General features: G+C 36.0%; 1 protein-coding gene across 6 annotated transcripts in view; it reads right to left on the reverse strand.

Moving 5' to 3' along the window:
* Tcerg1 (transcription elongation regulator 1) overlaps nt 1–17,238 on the reverse strand; it is a 60,735-nt gene that overhangs the window by 13,115 nt on the left and 30,382 nt on the right. For 4 of the 6 annotated variants that reach the window (XR_007980684.1, XM_052201403.1, XM_052201401.1 and 1 more), the window contains 7 exons: nt 12,076–12,236; nt 10,467–10,523; nt 10,258–10,324; nt 9,184–9,234; nt 7,668–7,803; nt 6,785–6,874; nt 1,769–1,887 (listed from right to left, as the gene is read on the reverse strand). Coding sequence is in view for 5 of the 6 variants with exons in the window: in XM_052201403.1 (XP_052057363.1) it covers nt 1,769–1,887; nt 6,785–6,874; nt 7,668–7,803; nt 9,184–9,234; nt 10,258–10,324; nt 10,467–10,523; nt 12,076–12,236 (681 nt within the window). In the remaining variant the exon portion in view is untranslated. The remainder of the gene's footprint in view (nt 1–1,768; nt 1,888–6,784; nt 6,875–7,667; nt 7,804–9,183; nt 9,235–10,257; nt 10,325–10,466; nt 10,524–12,075; nt 12,237–17,238) is intronic. The other 2 variants (XM_052201404.1, XM_052201402.1) reach the window with 1 other exon arrangement.

Here is a 17,238-nt window from a genome sequence, read left to right on the forward strand (position 1 = left end):
TTTTAAGCATTAGATTCCTATCAAGTTTTTGGGGTAGTGGTTTTGTTTTGTGCATAATTTATTTCTCAATTTTCAAAGGCACTATTTTAAAACAGTAGATGGGGAAAAATACTCTGGGGGAAATAGGTGGATAAATGGCAGAGAAAAGTATATTTTGGCCATAGAAAATACATTTAAAATTGTCATTATAGGAATGAAGCTTTCATTAGTTTACATACATAGATGTATTATTTATGTTTTCATTCTTTCCTACTTGGAACAACCTACAGTATTCTAGTACTGTAGAGTTTTGTTTTGTTTTTCTTATATTGGTCTTCTCTAAAATAGTTCAATAGGTAATACTCTCTTACAGTTAAGTTATTCTTGTTTTCTTCTATTTACTTGATGAAAGTGTTATAAATACCAGAGTTACATGAAGTCAATGAAGCAACACAGCGCACACACCTCAGACATCTTACCTTTCCCCCACAAAATAATCTGCAGTTTACAGAAACAAGCACTTTGACAATTCTATGTGTCCAGAATGCACACTGGAGAGACCCAAATACAGCGAGCATCTTTACCTTGTGAGCCACCTCAGCAACCACCACCAAGTTTTAGTATCATTTTACCAATCATGATACTAAATGATTTTACTGAAATATTTGAAAATATACTACAGACATAAGCTTTAACCTATGAACATGTCAGCATACAGTTCCTTAGGGTAAAGCCTGTTCTTCTGTAGTCACAACATTCCAGAGAATACTAATCTAATCTATACACATTCAAATCATCTCATGTACCCCAAAATGTCTCTTGTAAGCCAATCTAAACTATGACCTATACTATGCTCTATGAAAAAGCCTAAGCCTGTTTGTAGTATGAAATTCTAACCCCCAAATGTTATACTCTTCAGAGCTACAGATACTCATTAGTTTTCTTTTCTTCTCTTTTCTTTTTCTTTCTTTCTTTTCTTTTTTTTTTGGTTTGGTTTATTTTTAGAGACAGGGTTTCTCTGTGTAGCCCTGGCTGTCCTGCTCATTAGTTTTCTGTACTTGGTACTAGTAAACATTTCTTTTTACAATATGGACTTTAAAAAATTACATTAAATAGATTCTAATCACTCTTCCATAGAGCCGTTTGAACAACAACAAAAACAAAAAAAAAGTGCTTAACTAAAATAACCTCTACTGTAAGTGCCATTTAATCCAGAAACCCATGATCTTCTCCTCTCAGCGTGACTCCCCATGGAGCTGGAGTTTAGCTCAGGGGTGTGACGCAAGCCTGATGGGAAACTCCCCATTCTAGTCTTTTTTTTTTTTTTTAAAATGTCTGTATGCCCTTTTTTTTCCATATAATATATTCTGATAATGGTTTCCACTCTCCACTGAGTTCCAATTTTATTACCTTAAAAATTAAACAGATAAACACTTCCACAGCCAGGCATGCAGTCCAAGCCTGTGGACACAGTACTTGGGAGGCCCAGCAGTCTGAAACCATCTTAGGGAAAATAGAGACACTGTCTCAGAAACAAAAAAAGAAAATAAAAACAAACAAAAACCCCCAGGTACTGTCATTCAGAGTCACAAGCAAAACATGAGCCATGATCCTTCCTGTCTATACAATTCTGAGCAATAACAGAACGAGGAAGGCTCTTGCCACAACTACCTCATTTGCTTATGTTACTTTATCTATAAAACAGGTATAACCTGATTACCTAAATCACTCTGTCTCCTCGAGTTCAGGGAGAAATCCACACTGAGATCTGATTGCAGTAAACACATACCTTGGATTAAACTTTGCTTCTTCCATCATTTTTTTGAAATCTTCCTTGGCTTGCATTATTTTGTTTTTCTTTTCCCTGCGTTCTTCCTCTGCTCTGGTCTTGACATACTGATCAAATACCTATTTTTAAAAAAAAAAAAAAAAAAAAAAGGCAATTTGATAACTCCATCTTTTTAATAGAAAATTTCAAAATGACATCTCCATGTGTAAACTGTAATAGGACCGGTATACTCAGTAACTAGCAGTAGTAGACTATCTCAGCAAGCCTCACTGGAAAGCCTCAGCACAGTACCCAAGCACACAGCTCTCTGCTTAGCCTTCCAGGACAAAACAGAAAAGAAAAACATGGAAAAAGCCCGGGAGTTTGTGATTTTTCTCCAATTAATATAACAAAGATTTCAAATTTAGAAACAAAAGAGCTAAGCCACAGTCCTCTTGAATTCATTTCAGAAAAGTCAGTAACACAGAACCTGTAATTTAATTCTCCTTTGATATTTAAATCTATGCTACATTATGTTCCTCTACTCAGTACTGTACAGCTAAGATGATGAGTTAACTGAAATGTAAATGTCTGGTCTATAAAATCTCTGTAAAGTTTTATTTGAACAGTCATACCCATTGTCTGACTTACTGTCTATAGAGCATCTACACTAAAATAGCGATCCAGATGCAACTGACAGCATGTGGACACAAAACCCCACATATCATCTGACCCGTAAGAAGTTTTCTGATCCCTGTTAAAAGGGGCAAAACAAATACCTCATATACCATGATTTGAAGCAGTTCTAGGACTCAGTAATCTCAATTAGGCTACTCTAATCAATCCCTCACAAGGACTCCCAGAGGCTTATCTTCCTGGGTGACTGTGCATCTCTGCATAGGTCTCCAATCATGATAGCCTACACAGTGTCAAGCCGCTTTCTGGTGCTTTGCCTCTTGAGTTTCAGGATTACACACACACACACACACACACACACACACACACACACACACACACCAGAGACCAGTTTCTATCACATTTTTCTTTCAAGGTACTAGAAAGAATTAAACATGTCTTTCTTTGAGGTAGTTCAGAGCAATGCTATGAATTACTGATATGATTACTGAATTTCCGTTAATGAGAAATCTCTCCTTACTCCTGTCACACTCTCCAATATACTTGGCTAAATGTTTCCTATTTTAAGCAACCACTTTCTTTCAATTTCAATTCATGAATGCAAAAGCTACAGTAAGAGTAGATGAATTTTAAAAGCAACTCCTAGTTAAGTTCCTTTTATACACATAAGAAAAAATACATTTAGGGACTATTACCACGTAGGCCTACCTAGGTTCTGCGAGGCTAGCAATATTTCTTAAACTTGGTAACTTACATGTATACACATTCATCTTATAGTCACTCATCATTTTGCTTTTTTATATGTATCCTTTTCTTCATAAGGTTAAGTTTCTGGGGCTGAAGAGTTGGCTCCATCAATAAACTAGTACCTAAGTTCAGATTCCCAGCAACCACAGAAAAGCCAGGCACAATGGTGGGCATCTGTACCTCAGCAGTGGGGGAGGAACAGGGAGACCAAGGAATCCACAAACCCTGCTGCTCAGCCAGTCAGCCAAATCAGTCAACTCCAGCGTCAATGACAGACTCTGTCCAAAACTAAGGTGGACAGTGAGGAAGACACCCAGTGCCAGCCTCTTATGTCCACCTGCACACACACTTTACATACAAAACAGACGTGTTTACTGAAACATGAGACTAAGTGTCAAATCAACATGGTCTAAATGCATAATCTTAAACATTCATGCTGGTGCTGTGACAGTAACACTGTCTATCTTCTAAAGCTCCAAATAACACATTAAAATAAGAGACAACCCATTAAAATATCAGTAATTGTCTGGACCAGAGCCAAAAATCCTACACACAAACTGTTTGGTGAAAATACTATTTTACAACATATTTCTATTTATAACACTACTGTCATGACATATAATAAAAATTTTGTCCCTTTAGGCTACCTTTTATCCAAAACAATATTAAAGGAGACAAGTTATAAGCTAAAGCATTTGGTTAGAAACAAAGGATGTAATTTTAGGTTAAGACATTAAACAAATTGGTTTTTTAGTAATCAGTGGTTAAGAGCACCGTCTGCTCTTCCAGAGGTCCTGAGTTCAATTCCCAGCAACCACATGGTGGCTCACAACCATCTGTAATGAGATCTGATGCCCTTTTCTGGCGTGCCTGAAGATAGCTACAGTGTATAAATAAGTCTTTAAAAAAAAACTGAGATAGGAAATTATATGTGCAAATGTTTAATAATCATCTATTTGCTTTCTTAACTTCTAAATAAAAATAAAATAAAACCAAGTCCTAAAGATGTATATTTATACTTGAATGTCAAATACCAATTTCTCTTTCCTCTCAGAACGTACACTAGTTTGTTTTAATTTTAAAGGTTGATTTATTTTTATGTGCATTGATGTTTTTTGCCTGCATGCATCTCTCTGTGAGGGTGCCAAATTCCCTGGAACTGATGTTACAAACAGATGTTGAGCTGCTATGTGGGTACTGGGAATTGAACCCAGGTCTTCTGGAAGAGCTCCCGGTGCTCTTATCTGCTGAGCCATCTCTCCAGCCCCAACACTAGAGTTTAAAGATAATTTCTTTAGAAGATATAATCTCTACACAGGGGCTCTTTCTGAAACAGTATTCTCTCTGTTGTGCTGCAACTCTAAGAAGCTCAATTTCTAGCAACTGGCAATGTTCTGGAAGTTGAAGAGTTCAAAGTACAGTTCTTAGGTTTCACTCAGAAATTTCTAACAACATAAGAATGCATCGTAAAATGTTAAGCTAAAATGTTAAGTCTTCCAGAACTTTTATAATAGGGAATGATCCGGACACCACAGAACAAAACTGCTGCAGGAAAGGTAAATAACATGATAAACACTATCATTTTATTTATACTTATTTTGTGTGTGTGTGTGTGTGTGTATGTATGTTTCTGTATTTAAAGAATGTGTGTGTGCATATATGACACAGTACATGCATGGACTGCAGGGACTGGTTTTCTTCTTCTTCCATCATGTGTCTTGAGAAAAAAACCTCAAGTCAGGTATGCCGACCCACCTTGCCAGCCCCAAACTATTCATTTCAGATGAGACCTATCAGTGCTATTCAAAACCCATACCGAAAAGCAAAGAAAGTAAACACTGGCCAGGTGAAGGAAATAACAAGCACCAAATGTGCCTTTATAATAATATAATAAGTCACTTATTTAAAGGCTATTGGTGTAGCTAAAGAGAACTTTAAGAGGGATATAGAAATGACTATGTGTAAAACATTCAATGTCAAGAATCTGTTTTCTCTTAATTGAAATGGGATATACTAGACAAGTTTAAGAACAGCAACTTAATCTGATTTCTCTTAACTGGAAGTTGGAACATCCAGTTCATGGCCAGTTCATGTTTTAGACTCTAACAAATCAAACAAAACCAAGGCTGATTCACAGACTTTGACTGGGCCATTATATGACAAAATGAGATAATCACATTTGAACAATTTAAAGAAAGTATTCAATTCAAAACAAAACAGCTACAAAGCTTAAAATGAACAGGCGAATGTATTTGGAAAGCCATGTTGTTCTACTATAAGTATCAAAGCACAGACACTGCAAATATTTTCTCTCCATTAAGTTCATAAGTAGGTCTGCATGCAAAATGATAGGGTTGCTGAGAATTACTCCAATTGTTACACTATAAATAATCAAAATGAATAGCACTGCTACCAAAAGAAACTTCACAGTTCAAGTGTACTATGATGGCATGACTCGAATACTCACCATTTTACAGAAGCCACTGTGCATATGGTTCAGAGAATTTAATTATTACCTAAACTACAAGTCTACAATGCTTTAGAGCAAGAAGCAATTGCCATGAGGTGACACTATGCCAAATATCAAGGGAATGACAGCTAGCAACAAGGTGACTACTTCATGCAACTCTAGTTCAGCAGAAACCTTGAAGAGACCCCATTTCTCTATAATTATGGAACAAGGATTTTAACAAACAGTTAGTTGTTGGCATGCATGAGATACAATGCCAAGTACTACACCTCACAGTATTTATACACTTACATGCAGACAAGATAGCACACTGGTTTAAAAGCCAATAAACAGTGGTTGCTTTTCGTTTTTATAAAAACTGTATTTTGGCCCGGCAGTGGTGGTGCACGCCTCTAATCCCAGCACTCTGGGAGGCAGAGGCAGGCAGATTTCTGAGTTTGAGGCCAGCCTGGTCTACAGAGTGAGTTCCAGGAAAGCTAGGGCTATATAGAGAAACCCTGTCTCAAAACAAAACAAAACAAAAGAAAACAAAAAAAAACTGGATTTTGCTATTTTCTACTGTAAATTTTCACCATTAGCACAAATTGATAAATTCATTAGAAATAACTTTTAAATCCACCACAGAACTTCATTAACTATGAAGCACGAGGACATGTTCTTATAAAAATAACAAAAATAATCTGGTTTCTGAAGTGGGAAAGCTTCACACTGAACCACTAACTAAGCACTAAAATGCGAAAGTATGTTGTGTAAGTATTGTTATGAAATAAAGTGGAAGCAGGAAGGGGTTGATTGGGGAACAGGGTGAGGGAAGAGGGCTTATGGGACTTTCAGGGAGGGGGAGGATCCAGGAAAGGGGAAATCATTTGAAATGTAAATAAATATATCGAATAAAAAAAAAAGAAAAGAAAAGAAAGTATCAGTTCTTCTAGAAGACCTGAGTTCAATTCCAGTTATCAATACCCACATGGCAGCTCCATGTCTAACTCCAGTTCTAGAGGATCTGATATCCTCACACCAAAGTACAGTAAAAGCAAAACAAAACAAACAACCCAATAGTGGCTGAGTGTGGAGAGTGTGCGAAGAGTACAGAAGGACCGACAGGTTAGCAGCCTGGGAGTTTCTGTCTCAATATTTAAACACTATATTTCAAAATGGTAAATTTTCACTGTTATAGCGTTTACCTGTTTTCTTTCTTTAGGATTGAGAAGCAAGTACCGAGGGTCAAATACTATCTTGTGCAACTCCTTCTCCCATGTGGAAAAAGCAGACACCTTTAAAATAAAAAGAAAGCATTGCCTCATCATTAAGATACTCGACTAAAGAAAGGTCATAATTTTGCTTGAAATCTACAGGGCATCTGTTTGTAAAGGAGACATTAAAACCATAGTGAAGTTTCCATCACTAATAAATTAAAAGCAGTGGGAGGCTAGCAACAGCAAATTTCCACATTAATTGGCTCTGACCATTTCTTTGTTATAAAGAAATAACACACACTTCGTTGCTCATTAAAAATAACCACTACTGTGTGACATTTTAAACTTAGTACATCAGAAAAAGCCTTGAAGATTTGCATTTTGATTTCACATACTAACTGCAATCTTATGAGCAATATTGTGATTTTAAAATGCAACAGTTTACTTATTCAAATACATTTGTGAATACAACCAAAAAGTTTCTTTCTCAGTTAAGCTTCTAATATCGTAAGTATCAGTTATTTCACCAAAAGTTGTTCTGAAGATATTGGAAGAATCATATATACCTTACCTATCCGAAGTAGTCCGCAATTCTGTAATGTTAATACTTATATGTGTTACCAAAATTATATGACCCAACAAATGTTAAATGCTAGTTATACTTTAAAAGACAGTAAAATGTCACTTAGTTAAATGTGATATGATAAGCCAAATAAAAGGCTACTTCAAAAAGTGTACAGTAATTTAACAGGTTCCCTTATCCTTCCCACCCCATTTAATGAGCACTAACCTTAGATTTGACCTTTTAGCAAGACATATTTATATTACTTATATAAAACAGAAATATCTCCCCCAAAGATTGTTTTCTGACCCCTCTCTCTAGCAGCATGTCCTTGAACTGCTTCATTCGAGCCTCCAGAGGGACAATGGCCCTTTCGCGGGCAGCTTTGATTTCAGCTTCCATCGCAGCTTCTTTCTCTGAATCAATGTCTTTATTATCATCTCTCCTATAAAAAATAAACCATAAGGCAATATTAGTAAGCAAATACAAAACTTACCAAGTTCTTAAAATCAGTGGAATTTTCAAGGAACTAGAAGCAGCATATTTTTGACATAACAAACCATCCTGAGGATTTCAAATAAATTATACAGTACAACTTTCATTCTAATAATAATTACAATGCATTTCTAATGTTACAATGGCTACATTAGTTAAGAAAATTATATATATCATTAATGTGCACTCTCTGTCTGTCTGTCTGTCTGTCTGTCTGTCTCTCTCTCTCTCTCTCTCTCTCTCACACACACACACACACACACACACACACACACACACTCCAGTTGCTAAAGAAACTTTTAGCAGAAAAGAAAAAGCTTTTCTGGCTTGTTTACAAAACTGTTAGAATCAAATAGAACAGAATATATTTTCAGTTCTTGAAATAATATTTAAAAAATTAGCATTTCCAAAAATATTTTATCAATTCGGAAAATGTTTTAAGATACATTAAAAATTATGAAAAGGTCTTAGTGATTTCAAATATTTATTTTAAGAATAAATTAAATAACTTGAAAAAAGCATTGTGGCCAAGTATATATATATAGCATGTGAGATAAACACCTTACCTACGGGACATTCTTGCTCACTTTCTGGTGACCAGCTGATTTAAGTTGGTGGGCGGGTCTTAGAGACCATGGGCACGAGAGTGGCTAGGAGGGAGTACTAGGAACTAGGATGGCTAGTGATGACTTAGTCGTCTTCTTTATCCAAAACTACACTTCAGGGCTAAGGGCAAACCTACTGCTTGTGTGTGCACAAGGAGATGTACACAGGAAATCTTGCTATCTCTCAAAACATAGATACTATTAAAAGAAGGCCTATATTTGTATAACTAAGCCAAGAAATATACCCAATGTACTCAAATGTATTTGAACAAATCTTCCTTCTTAAGCATGATCAACAGCATAAAACTAATAAAATTGGTTTATATTCCCAACAGAAGTTACTGGAAGGTCAAAACCATGCTATATAGGTAACCCAGGAGCTACAAATGGAGCGCAGCCTAATTAAGAACGAGCAGTAACTAGCAACTGGGGAAGGCTCAAAAGAAATAGAATACACAACCCATGACCTGCAAGAACTTAGTAAGATGGTCTGTGACCTAAGACATGCACAAAATAAACAGGTAAAGCAATTTTCCAAGCAGTATACTCTCTTTCTTTACAGAAGTACCTAAATAGTTGGAGGAGAGCAAAGGCAGCTATGAAATATAATAAACAACCTTTATAGAATCATACTAAATGTCACAATACAAACTATCACTATCTATCTCAATAAAATAAATAAAAGAAAAACTTAAGCCAGGAAAACCAGGCTTGTAGCTTTGTACCTAAATAGAGAAGCTCGGGCAATCCACATAAAGGACTTCTTTGACATTCTCCTGATAAAAGCAGTTAAAAACCTTACAGAGATGTCTATAAGAACAAACAATTAAAAACAACCTAAACGTTTAACATCACAAATAGCTAAAATTATGGTACATAAACAGAATGAATACAGTCATTTACAATTAATCATTAAGACAAATGTCTTAGTCTACAATTTTTAAAAACAAAAAAGTAAATAACCACAAGTAGGGAAAATACATTTGATTAAGGAATAAAAATGTCAACTATGCAAATGAGAGCAGCTGCCTCAGTTGCGGGATGATGGTAACTCTCTTTAATAAGATCTTAATTTAACATTGTTGCCAATAAACAAACAGGTATTTAAAAGAAATCTCTCTTTACTAGAGTTGTTCTACTCATCTTCTTAGCACCATCAGGCTACAGTCTGTCCTCTTTCAATCAGGACGATTATCAACCAGTCCCTAATAATCCTCTTAAACTTTCTTACTTGCTAGAAAACGATAATCCCATTCACATACTCCCTTGACGCCAACCTTACTCCACCCTATAAAAGTGACATCACATCTTGCCCACACTGATGCTCCTAACCTCTTCCAGTGTCTCTCAGTATTTTCTAACTAGTGAGCTCAGTCCTCACCAGAGAGTAATGACCTGTCTCTAGGAACAAGCAAGTCATAAGATAAACACATATATGGAAAAGGTGCCCATTTTAATGACATCCCTTGAACGGAGTTTTTGTAGGTTGATATAAGAAAAATTTTATTTTTTAATAACCTCTAGACCTATTAAAGTCTATAGAAAATTTATCAATTAATACCTAAATTTCAAGTAGTTTCATAATATCTGTATGACCAAGTATTCCAAACTTTAATAACAAAAAGAACACCATCTCTACATTATAAAACAAAGCTAATTAATATCAGGTCCAAGAAAGCAATTATGACTGTTTCTTAATCAGACAGATACTACACATTAACTTCCAATCACAAACTGATAACTTCATCAACTCTATACTATAAATCTACCTGGAAATGCACAAACTATGTATTACTTACTTCCGCTTTTTTGCTTTAATAGGCTCATCTTCGTTCATTTCTTCCATTAATTCTTGTTCTTCTTTAACTGTAAGATAAAAATTCATTAAAACACTGAATAGAACATATGCAGGCATAGTGGATTCCCAGCCACTGATTCTTTGGCTAACCACTGCTGGGGCATTCACATCAACGCACGAAAGGCTGCCATTGACAGTCATGTCACTCACTTGCACTCATCGAGAACTGCCACTTTTGGATGGACAGCATTGTTGGAGCCGGGTGCCCTAGCAAAGACAATTCAAACACTGTTATCAACAGCAAATGCACATATTCACAAGCTTTTTAAAAAATGTAGTTTAAACAAAATATCTACCAGTTACTCTTTAATCAAACACTAAGTATGACAATTCAATATTTTTATTTATCATCCATTCAAAATGTAGTATCAATTTGGTTTCATGTTTCCTGCCCAGATCTTATCTATAAAATGGAAAACTTCCTAGTTTTAATTTTACAAATAAGAAACTCCCAATTCATAACTCATAGAACACTTTTTAGAATGAATGCTTATGTAACAAATTTTTCTCAAATATAAAGAAAATGTTCAAAAAAAGGCCAAAAGCAAATCTCATGCTTTCTTGGCACTGTTTACTCTGATATCATCTGTATCATCATCATCATCATTCATATATAGCAAATATTACTGAAGTTGGGAAAAAAAACGATGCCAGAGCACCAAACAGGCTGCAAAGTATCCTGATCTACAAAGCACTCAAAAGCACAAACGCTTTTGTGCTTTTTAGTCACTTTAAAGACTATATTAAGATTTGTTACATTAGAAATGTTATATGAGCCGGGCGGTGGTGGTGCACACCTGTTAATCCCAGCACTCTGGGAGGCAAAGGCAGGCAGATTTCTGAATTCCAGGACAGCCTGGTCTACAGAGTGAGTTCCAGGACAGCCAGCACTACACAGAGAAACCCTGTCTTGAGAAAAAAACCAACCAACCAAACAAACAAACAAAAACCAAATCCAAAAAAAAAAGATTTATTTACCATATTTTTGTATTATATGAGTTCCATTTTAAAAACTAAATAAAAAAACTGAATAAACATAATAAAAACTGAGTAAAATTGCCATCAAAAATTATACAACAAAAAAGTATACGCAAGTGTTTGTACCCCAATATTCTGAAATATTATCAGAAAAAGCAGTAGATTTTAAAATGTCTTAGAGGTTAAGGATTTCTATATTCAAGAAGAAAGTTATTATCTAGTTCAATGGATTTTTGTTTTTCTGGTTGACAAGGGTCTTACTATGTATATATAGCCTTGCTGGTCTAGAACTCATTATGAAGACCAGACTAGACTGGATTCAGAGATCAACCTTCCTCTATCTCCCAAGTGCTGAGATTACAAGTGTTTGCTACCACAGCCTACAGAATTAACTTTTTATAGTTTTATAAAATTTTGCATTTTATAGACTTTGAAACTTTAGAAAATATAAAAATATTCTGTATAGTTTGATTATTGCAAACTGTATCACTAGTACAAAGGAAGGCTGAAGGCTTGCTAAGGGATTCAGTAGCATTGATAAGCATTCTGCCAACAGCAACAGCTCCAGCATCTCAGACTAACTGAAAATAGTAGCAACAAAGTTAAAAATGTTTTACAAAATAAACCATTATCCAAATTCTTTACATTTTTATTGTATCCAAACTAGAATAGCAGTCTATTTAATTTTTTAAGATTAAATATTTCAAATGTCCTTTATACTATCAATCATTTAGTGAAAGAGGATTAAATCCAGAGGATGAATTCCTAATTTGAAACTTACTTAGCTTCTTCATGTCTTCCAATCCTTTTTTATGAGGGGGCTCTTGAATAATTTTGTCAACATCTGCCCTTCCAATCAGATCATCAGGTCGGTCCCACATAGAAAGGCGAGTGGTGGGATTGTAAAAGAAGACCCTCTCATCGCCAGTCCAAACAACACACCTAAAAATAATATAAAATACCATTTTCCTGTGTTACAAAAAACTTTGATAGCTAAGTCTTTAATGTTAAGTCTAAAAGGGCAAAAGGATAGGCAAACAGTAAGAAAATAATAGGTCCTAATTAATAATGGTTTTCATAACAGCTTTCAGAACAAAAGAGAAGCATGACTACAGATAGGCATATTCATCACTTGTAGATGGAGTTTAAAATGCCTAGGAACTGAATTCCGTACAACCAATCTGATACAGCACTAAATTTTAAGCTATTTCAAAGGCAACAAAAACACTATTAATAACTCTGTAATTTAAAAAGCAAACCGTAGTACCTACTTTGTTCTTGCTAGTTCTTAATTACATATCAAATGCAAACCTGATCTAATTATAGAATATGTAAAATATAAAGGACTACACTAGAACTCCATAAACTGAGGCAGCCCACTAGTCCTACTTTTAAAATTAGAAAACTAAAGGTATAACAAAAAAACAAGTATATTAAACTTTTAAGTTTAATGTTAAATATATAAAAGTACAGCAGACAAAGTCCAAGGAAAGCAGGTCTCTATGTCCAGACAATTAGAAATTAATCAACACTGTCAAGCTCAAAGTAACCTAGATAATGAAATGAGCAAAGGATCCTATGTTTAAATAATCAAATCCAAACCAAAAACTAAGTTTCATGAGATACCACCTCTCTCTCCTCTGTCTCTCCCCTCTCCACCCACACACACACACACACACACACACACACCTGAAAGTACTCAAAGGATAGCAGTTTCCAGAATAGAAATAGAAACAACCTAAACTTCACAAACTTAGATGGCTCTACAATTAAGAACATGGAGTGCTGCAGAGGTGCCTGGTTCAATGCCCAGTACCCACACGACAGCTCAAAGCTCTAACTGCTTTGTCAGCTAATCCAATGCTTTCTTCTTGCCTCCCTGAGCATATGGTACATAGACATACAGATAGGTAAACACTCATACCTATAAAATAAATACTTCCAAAGGCATAATAGGAAGATATATTTCTCAGTTTGCTGAGCATAGCCCAGTAAACCCCATAAAAAATAACTCCAAGAAAACCAGGCCTAGACACAAAAAGAGCAACCATGAATAAAACATAATGGGTAAAATATCCTAACAGCAACTAGGGATTAGGGAGGGGAATGGCAAAACTTATATGAGGCAACTTTATTCCTTAGTAAGAACCCCACAGGGTAAAACACAGAGAAACATCTTTAAAGTTCTGGAAAAAAAGAATTGCCAATCAGAACCTGAACTTCACATCCTGCAGAACCAAAAGGGGAGAAAGTATTTTTAGATGAAGAGAAGCTAAGAGGTTCCAATCCAGAAGACAAGTCTAGGAAGAATGTTCTCCATGCTGAAATAACTCAATAAAACCCGCATCTTTAACAATAAATAAAACACGACAAACAGTAAATATAAAAGAATTTTTCTTCTTAGGTTCTTTGAAATTCCACCTGTCTATTGGCATGTTAATGCATGTAGCACTGATGTGTAAGATAACTGTAAGATAAGTCAGTGTGCACAGCACAGGCTTAAAGGGGCCTGCCCAGCAGCAGCTCTATACATACAATAATACATTCATTCATATAAAACAAAATGGAGATTGGGTATGGATATGATCATTCCAGAAGTAACAACTGATGATAAGAGATGTCCTCAAAAAAGCCAATAAATTAAGCAGAATGTTAAAGAAATTAAATAAACCGAAATTATGATAGAATAGAGGAAAAGGCTAGCAAAGACAAAAAGTAATTATATTCCAAATCCAACATTATTAAAACTTACATTAACTATTAATAGGCTGAAACTATTAAGGTTGAAGAACATACCAATAAAACCAAAAACTGACAGAGTAAATAAAAACATTACACTATAAGCTGCTTCTAAGAAACACTTTGAATAGTAAACATAAAAATAGAGTTGGATGTGCTAGTACACACATTTAATCCCAGCACTCAGGATGTTAAATCTCAAACCCTGGGACAAATGGAGAAGGTGCAACATATCAAAGCAGACCTGGCCACCAGGTTCTCCCTGGAGCTGGGGTGCTCACTTTTCCAGCTTTGCCAACTACCTGTAACCCTCCTGGCCTCTTGCTTTGGCTCGCCTCTCTTCTCCCTTCTCCTCCTCCTAGCTCAGGGTCCTGTCCACTCTGGGATCTCCCTGATGCCCCTGCCTCAGGCTAGGCTCCCCCTTTCATGTACAGGGAAGGGAAGGGGAAGGGAGAGGAGGGAAAAGAGTGTTGATGTACACCTTTAATCCCAGTGCTAAGGAGCAGGACAGCAGAGCTCTTGTGAGTTTGAGGCCATGCTGATGTTCAGGAGTTTCTAGGACAGCCAGACCCTATCTATTTCAAAAAAAGGACTGAGAACTGGTACAGGAACAAGGCAAGGTCGCCCTATGAGAGAATCAATAACAGAGGAAACTTAATGAAACACAGAAGAAAAGCAGTTTTATTTGTAGATGACAGTTTCAAGGAATCCTAGAGGACCCTGGGAGACTTCCAAATGCATGCTATGGCACATGTGCAGGAGTAAACAGTATCATAACATCTAGGAGTATGTCCAGCAAATCATGTCCAACTCTACAGTGAACACTGTTCTGATATTAAAGGCCTAAATTGGCAATCTTTTCATAAATCATCCTCATGAATCAGGAAAGATGATAATGTTATTCTCTCCAGATTTCTTTCTATGTAGCTCAGGCTGTTCTCAAACTCGGGAACTCCTGCTTCAGCCTCTAATGTACTAAGATTATATGCAAGTAACATCACACAAAGCTTCTCTTATGCTCTTCTCTAGGGTCAAGACAGGAACCACACATATTCACCACACATATTCACAGAGAAGCTGTCAGAGAACCTCAGAATTAACCAAAAAAAACACAAGAAATTCTTCTATAGTCCTAAGAAATGATAATCAAACCGGGTGGTGGTAGCGCACACCTTTAGTCCCAGTACTTGGGAGGCAGAGGCAGGTGGATTTCTGAATTCGAGGCCAGCCTGGTCTACAGAGTGAGTTCCAGGACAGCCAGGGCTACACAGAGAAACCCTGTCTCGAAAAACAAACAAACAAACAAAAAACCAAAAAACAAACAAACAAAAAACAAAGAGTGAGGTGTACTGTAACTTCCCAAGTTTAAATAAAGATCAGTGGGCTTACAGACAGCGGGTTAAAGCAAACATGGTGACGTAAGAACTAGAGATCCTCGGGGGACACATACTCCATGTCCTCAGCAGAGAACTAGACACTCTCAGGGGTCACTTGCACACATATACTCAATGTAAAACTATAGACTCTTGATGGTCACTAAGCACATGTTGTATAAAATCAACACAGAACTACATAAACTCAATGGTCATTATGCACACACTGTATAAATTCAATATTGAAGAATTCTTGACATATTTGCAAAATTAAAACTTGTCATAACAAAGTACTGAGAATAAAAAAAAATAGAAACAAAAAGAAAACAGAAAGGCTCTATGCAACTTTTGGTAAATTTAAAAAAAAAGAAATTCAAAAAGCTTTTCTATTACATTTCTGTTTAAATGTATTTGGGGGGGGGGGGTGTTTTACATGTAAGGTCAAAGAACACCTTCTGGGAGTCAGCTCTCTCCTTCTACCATGTAGATTCCAGGGATCCAACCCAAGTCATCAAGTCTGGTAAAGATGCTTTTCCTTTATCTACAAAGTCTTTATAAGTTAAACCCACAGGAGCAGGAGTAAGGGTGGAATACTTGGGAAGTGGAAGATCAGGAAGGAACTTAAGTCTTGCTCAGCTATATAACAAGTTCAAGGTCAGCCAGACTTGAAAAAACAAAACGCCATAGACTAATACTAATAAATCATGGAAAACAAAGGCAGTCATCTTCGCCCACAATAGGATAGGACTATTAAAATAAGCTAAATTCTAATAATAAATGGAAAAGTTACAGTAAGTCTGTGACCTTAAAAATGAGCATGAGAATTTCCAAAACTCAGAACCAAAAGCTCGATGGTTCCTAGAGATTAAGAATACAGGGCTTCTAACTTGACCTTACTAGAAATAAAAAAGATAAATTAACTTGACTTCATCAAAATATTAATTCTGGGGCTGGAGGTCAGCTGTTAAAACTGTTCTTCTAGGTGACCCAAGTTCAATTTCCAGCAACCACATAGTGAAATCACAATTGTCTGTAACTCTAAATCCAAGAGATCAGAATGCGCTCTTCTGGCCTCCAGACACTAGGCAGGCACATGGTGCAGTCATACATGCAGGCAAAACACCCACTTTAAAATCAAATCAAATAAACAAAATATTAGTTCTATGGTGCTAGGGATATGACCCAGATCCTCACATACTGCTCAGCAAGAAGTCTACCACTAGATACTCCACTAATCCTAAGTATAGAATTTATACAAGATACCAGAATAAAACAGATTTAGATAAACTGGACAGATGTAAAAGAAAAAGGGTTAAATAAAATAAACAAAAAATACATTACTTTTTAAAACCAAGCACCCACCCCCAAAATTAGCAAACACTGTATAAAGGAATATAGCTAGTAAATATGAGAGCAGTTCAACTTCATCAGCACTCTGAGAAGAGTACAGTATCCCAGATAGCCGCAGTGACAGTGGCTACAATCCTAGCTCCCAAGACACTAAGACAGAAAGAACTTGAGGCTGAGGCCAACCTGAGCTACACAGGAGGGTGCCTTGTCTAAAAAACAAAAGTAAAAGTAAATACATAAACATTCCATTGTCAAATTATTAAACAGCTCATGAGCTCCGAGAAAACTGGCAGAATCCTTAAAGTCCTCCAAACTCTAGTTACCAAAATTTTAAATAGCTATTACCATTTGACTCAAGCTTTTTCACATCTAGGAATAAACACAACAAAAACAGTTGAGTATGTTCACAATCAAACCAAATAGTAACTTTTATATGCCAGGGACAAATGGGAAAAAAAAAAAAAAAAAAAAAAGGAACAAAA

The sequence above is a fragment of the Apodemus sylvaticus genome, chromosome 13, assembly GCF_947179515.1.
Source record: "Apodemus sylvaticus chromosome 13, mApoSyl1.1, whole genome shotgun sequence".
NCBI lineage: Eukaryota > Metazoa > Chordata > Mammalia > Rodentia > Muridae > Apodemus > Apodemus sylvaticus.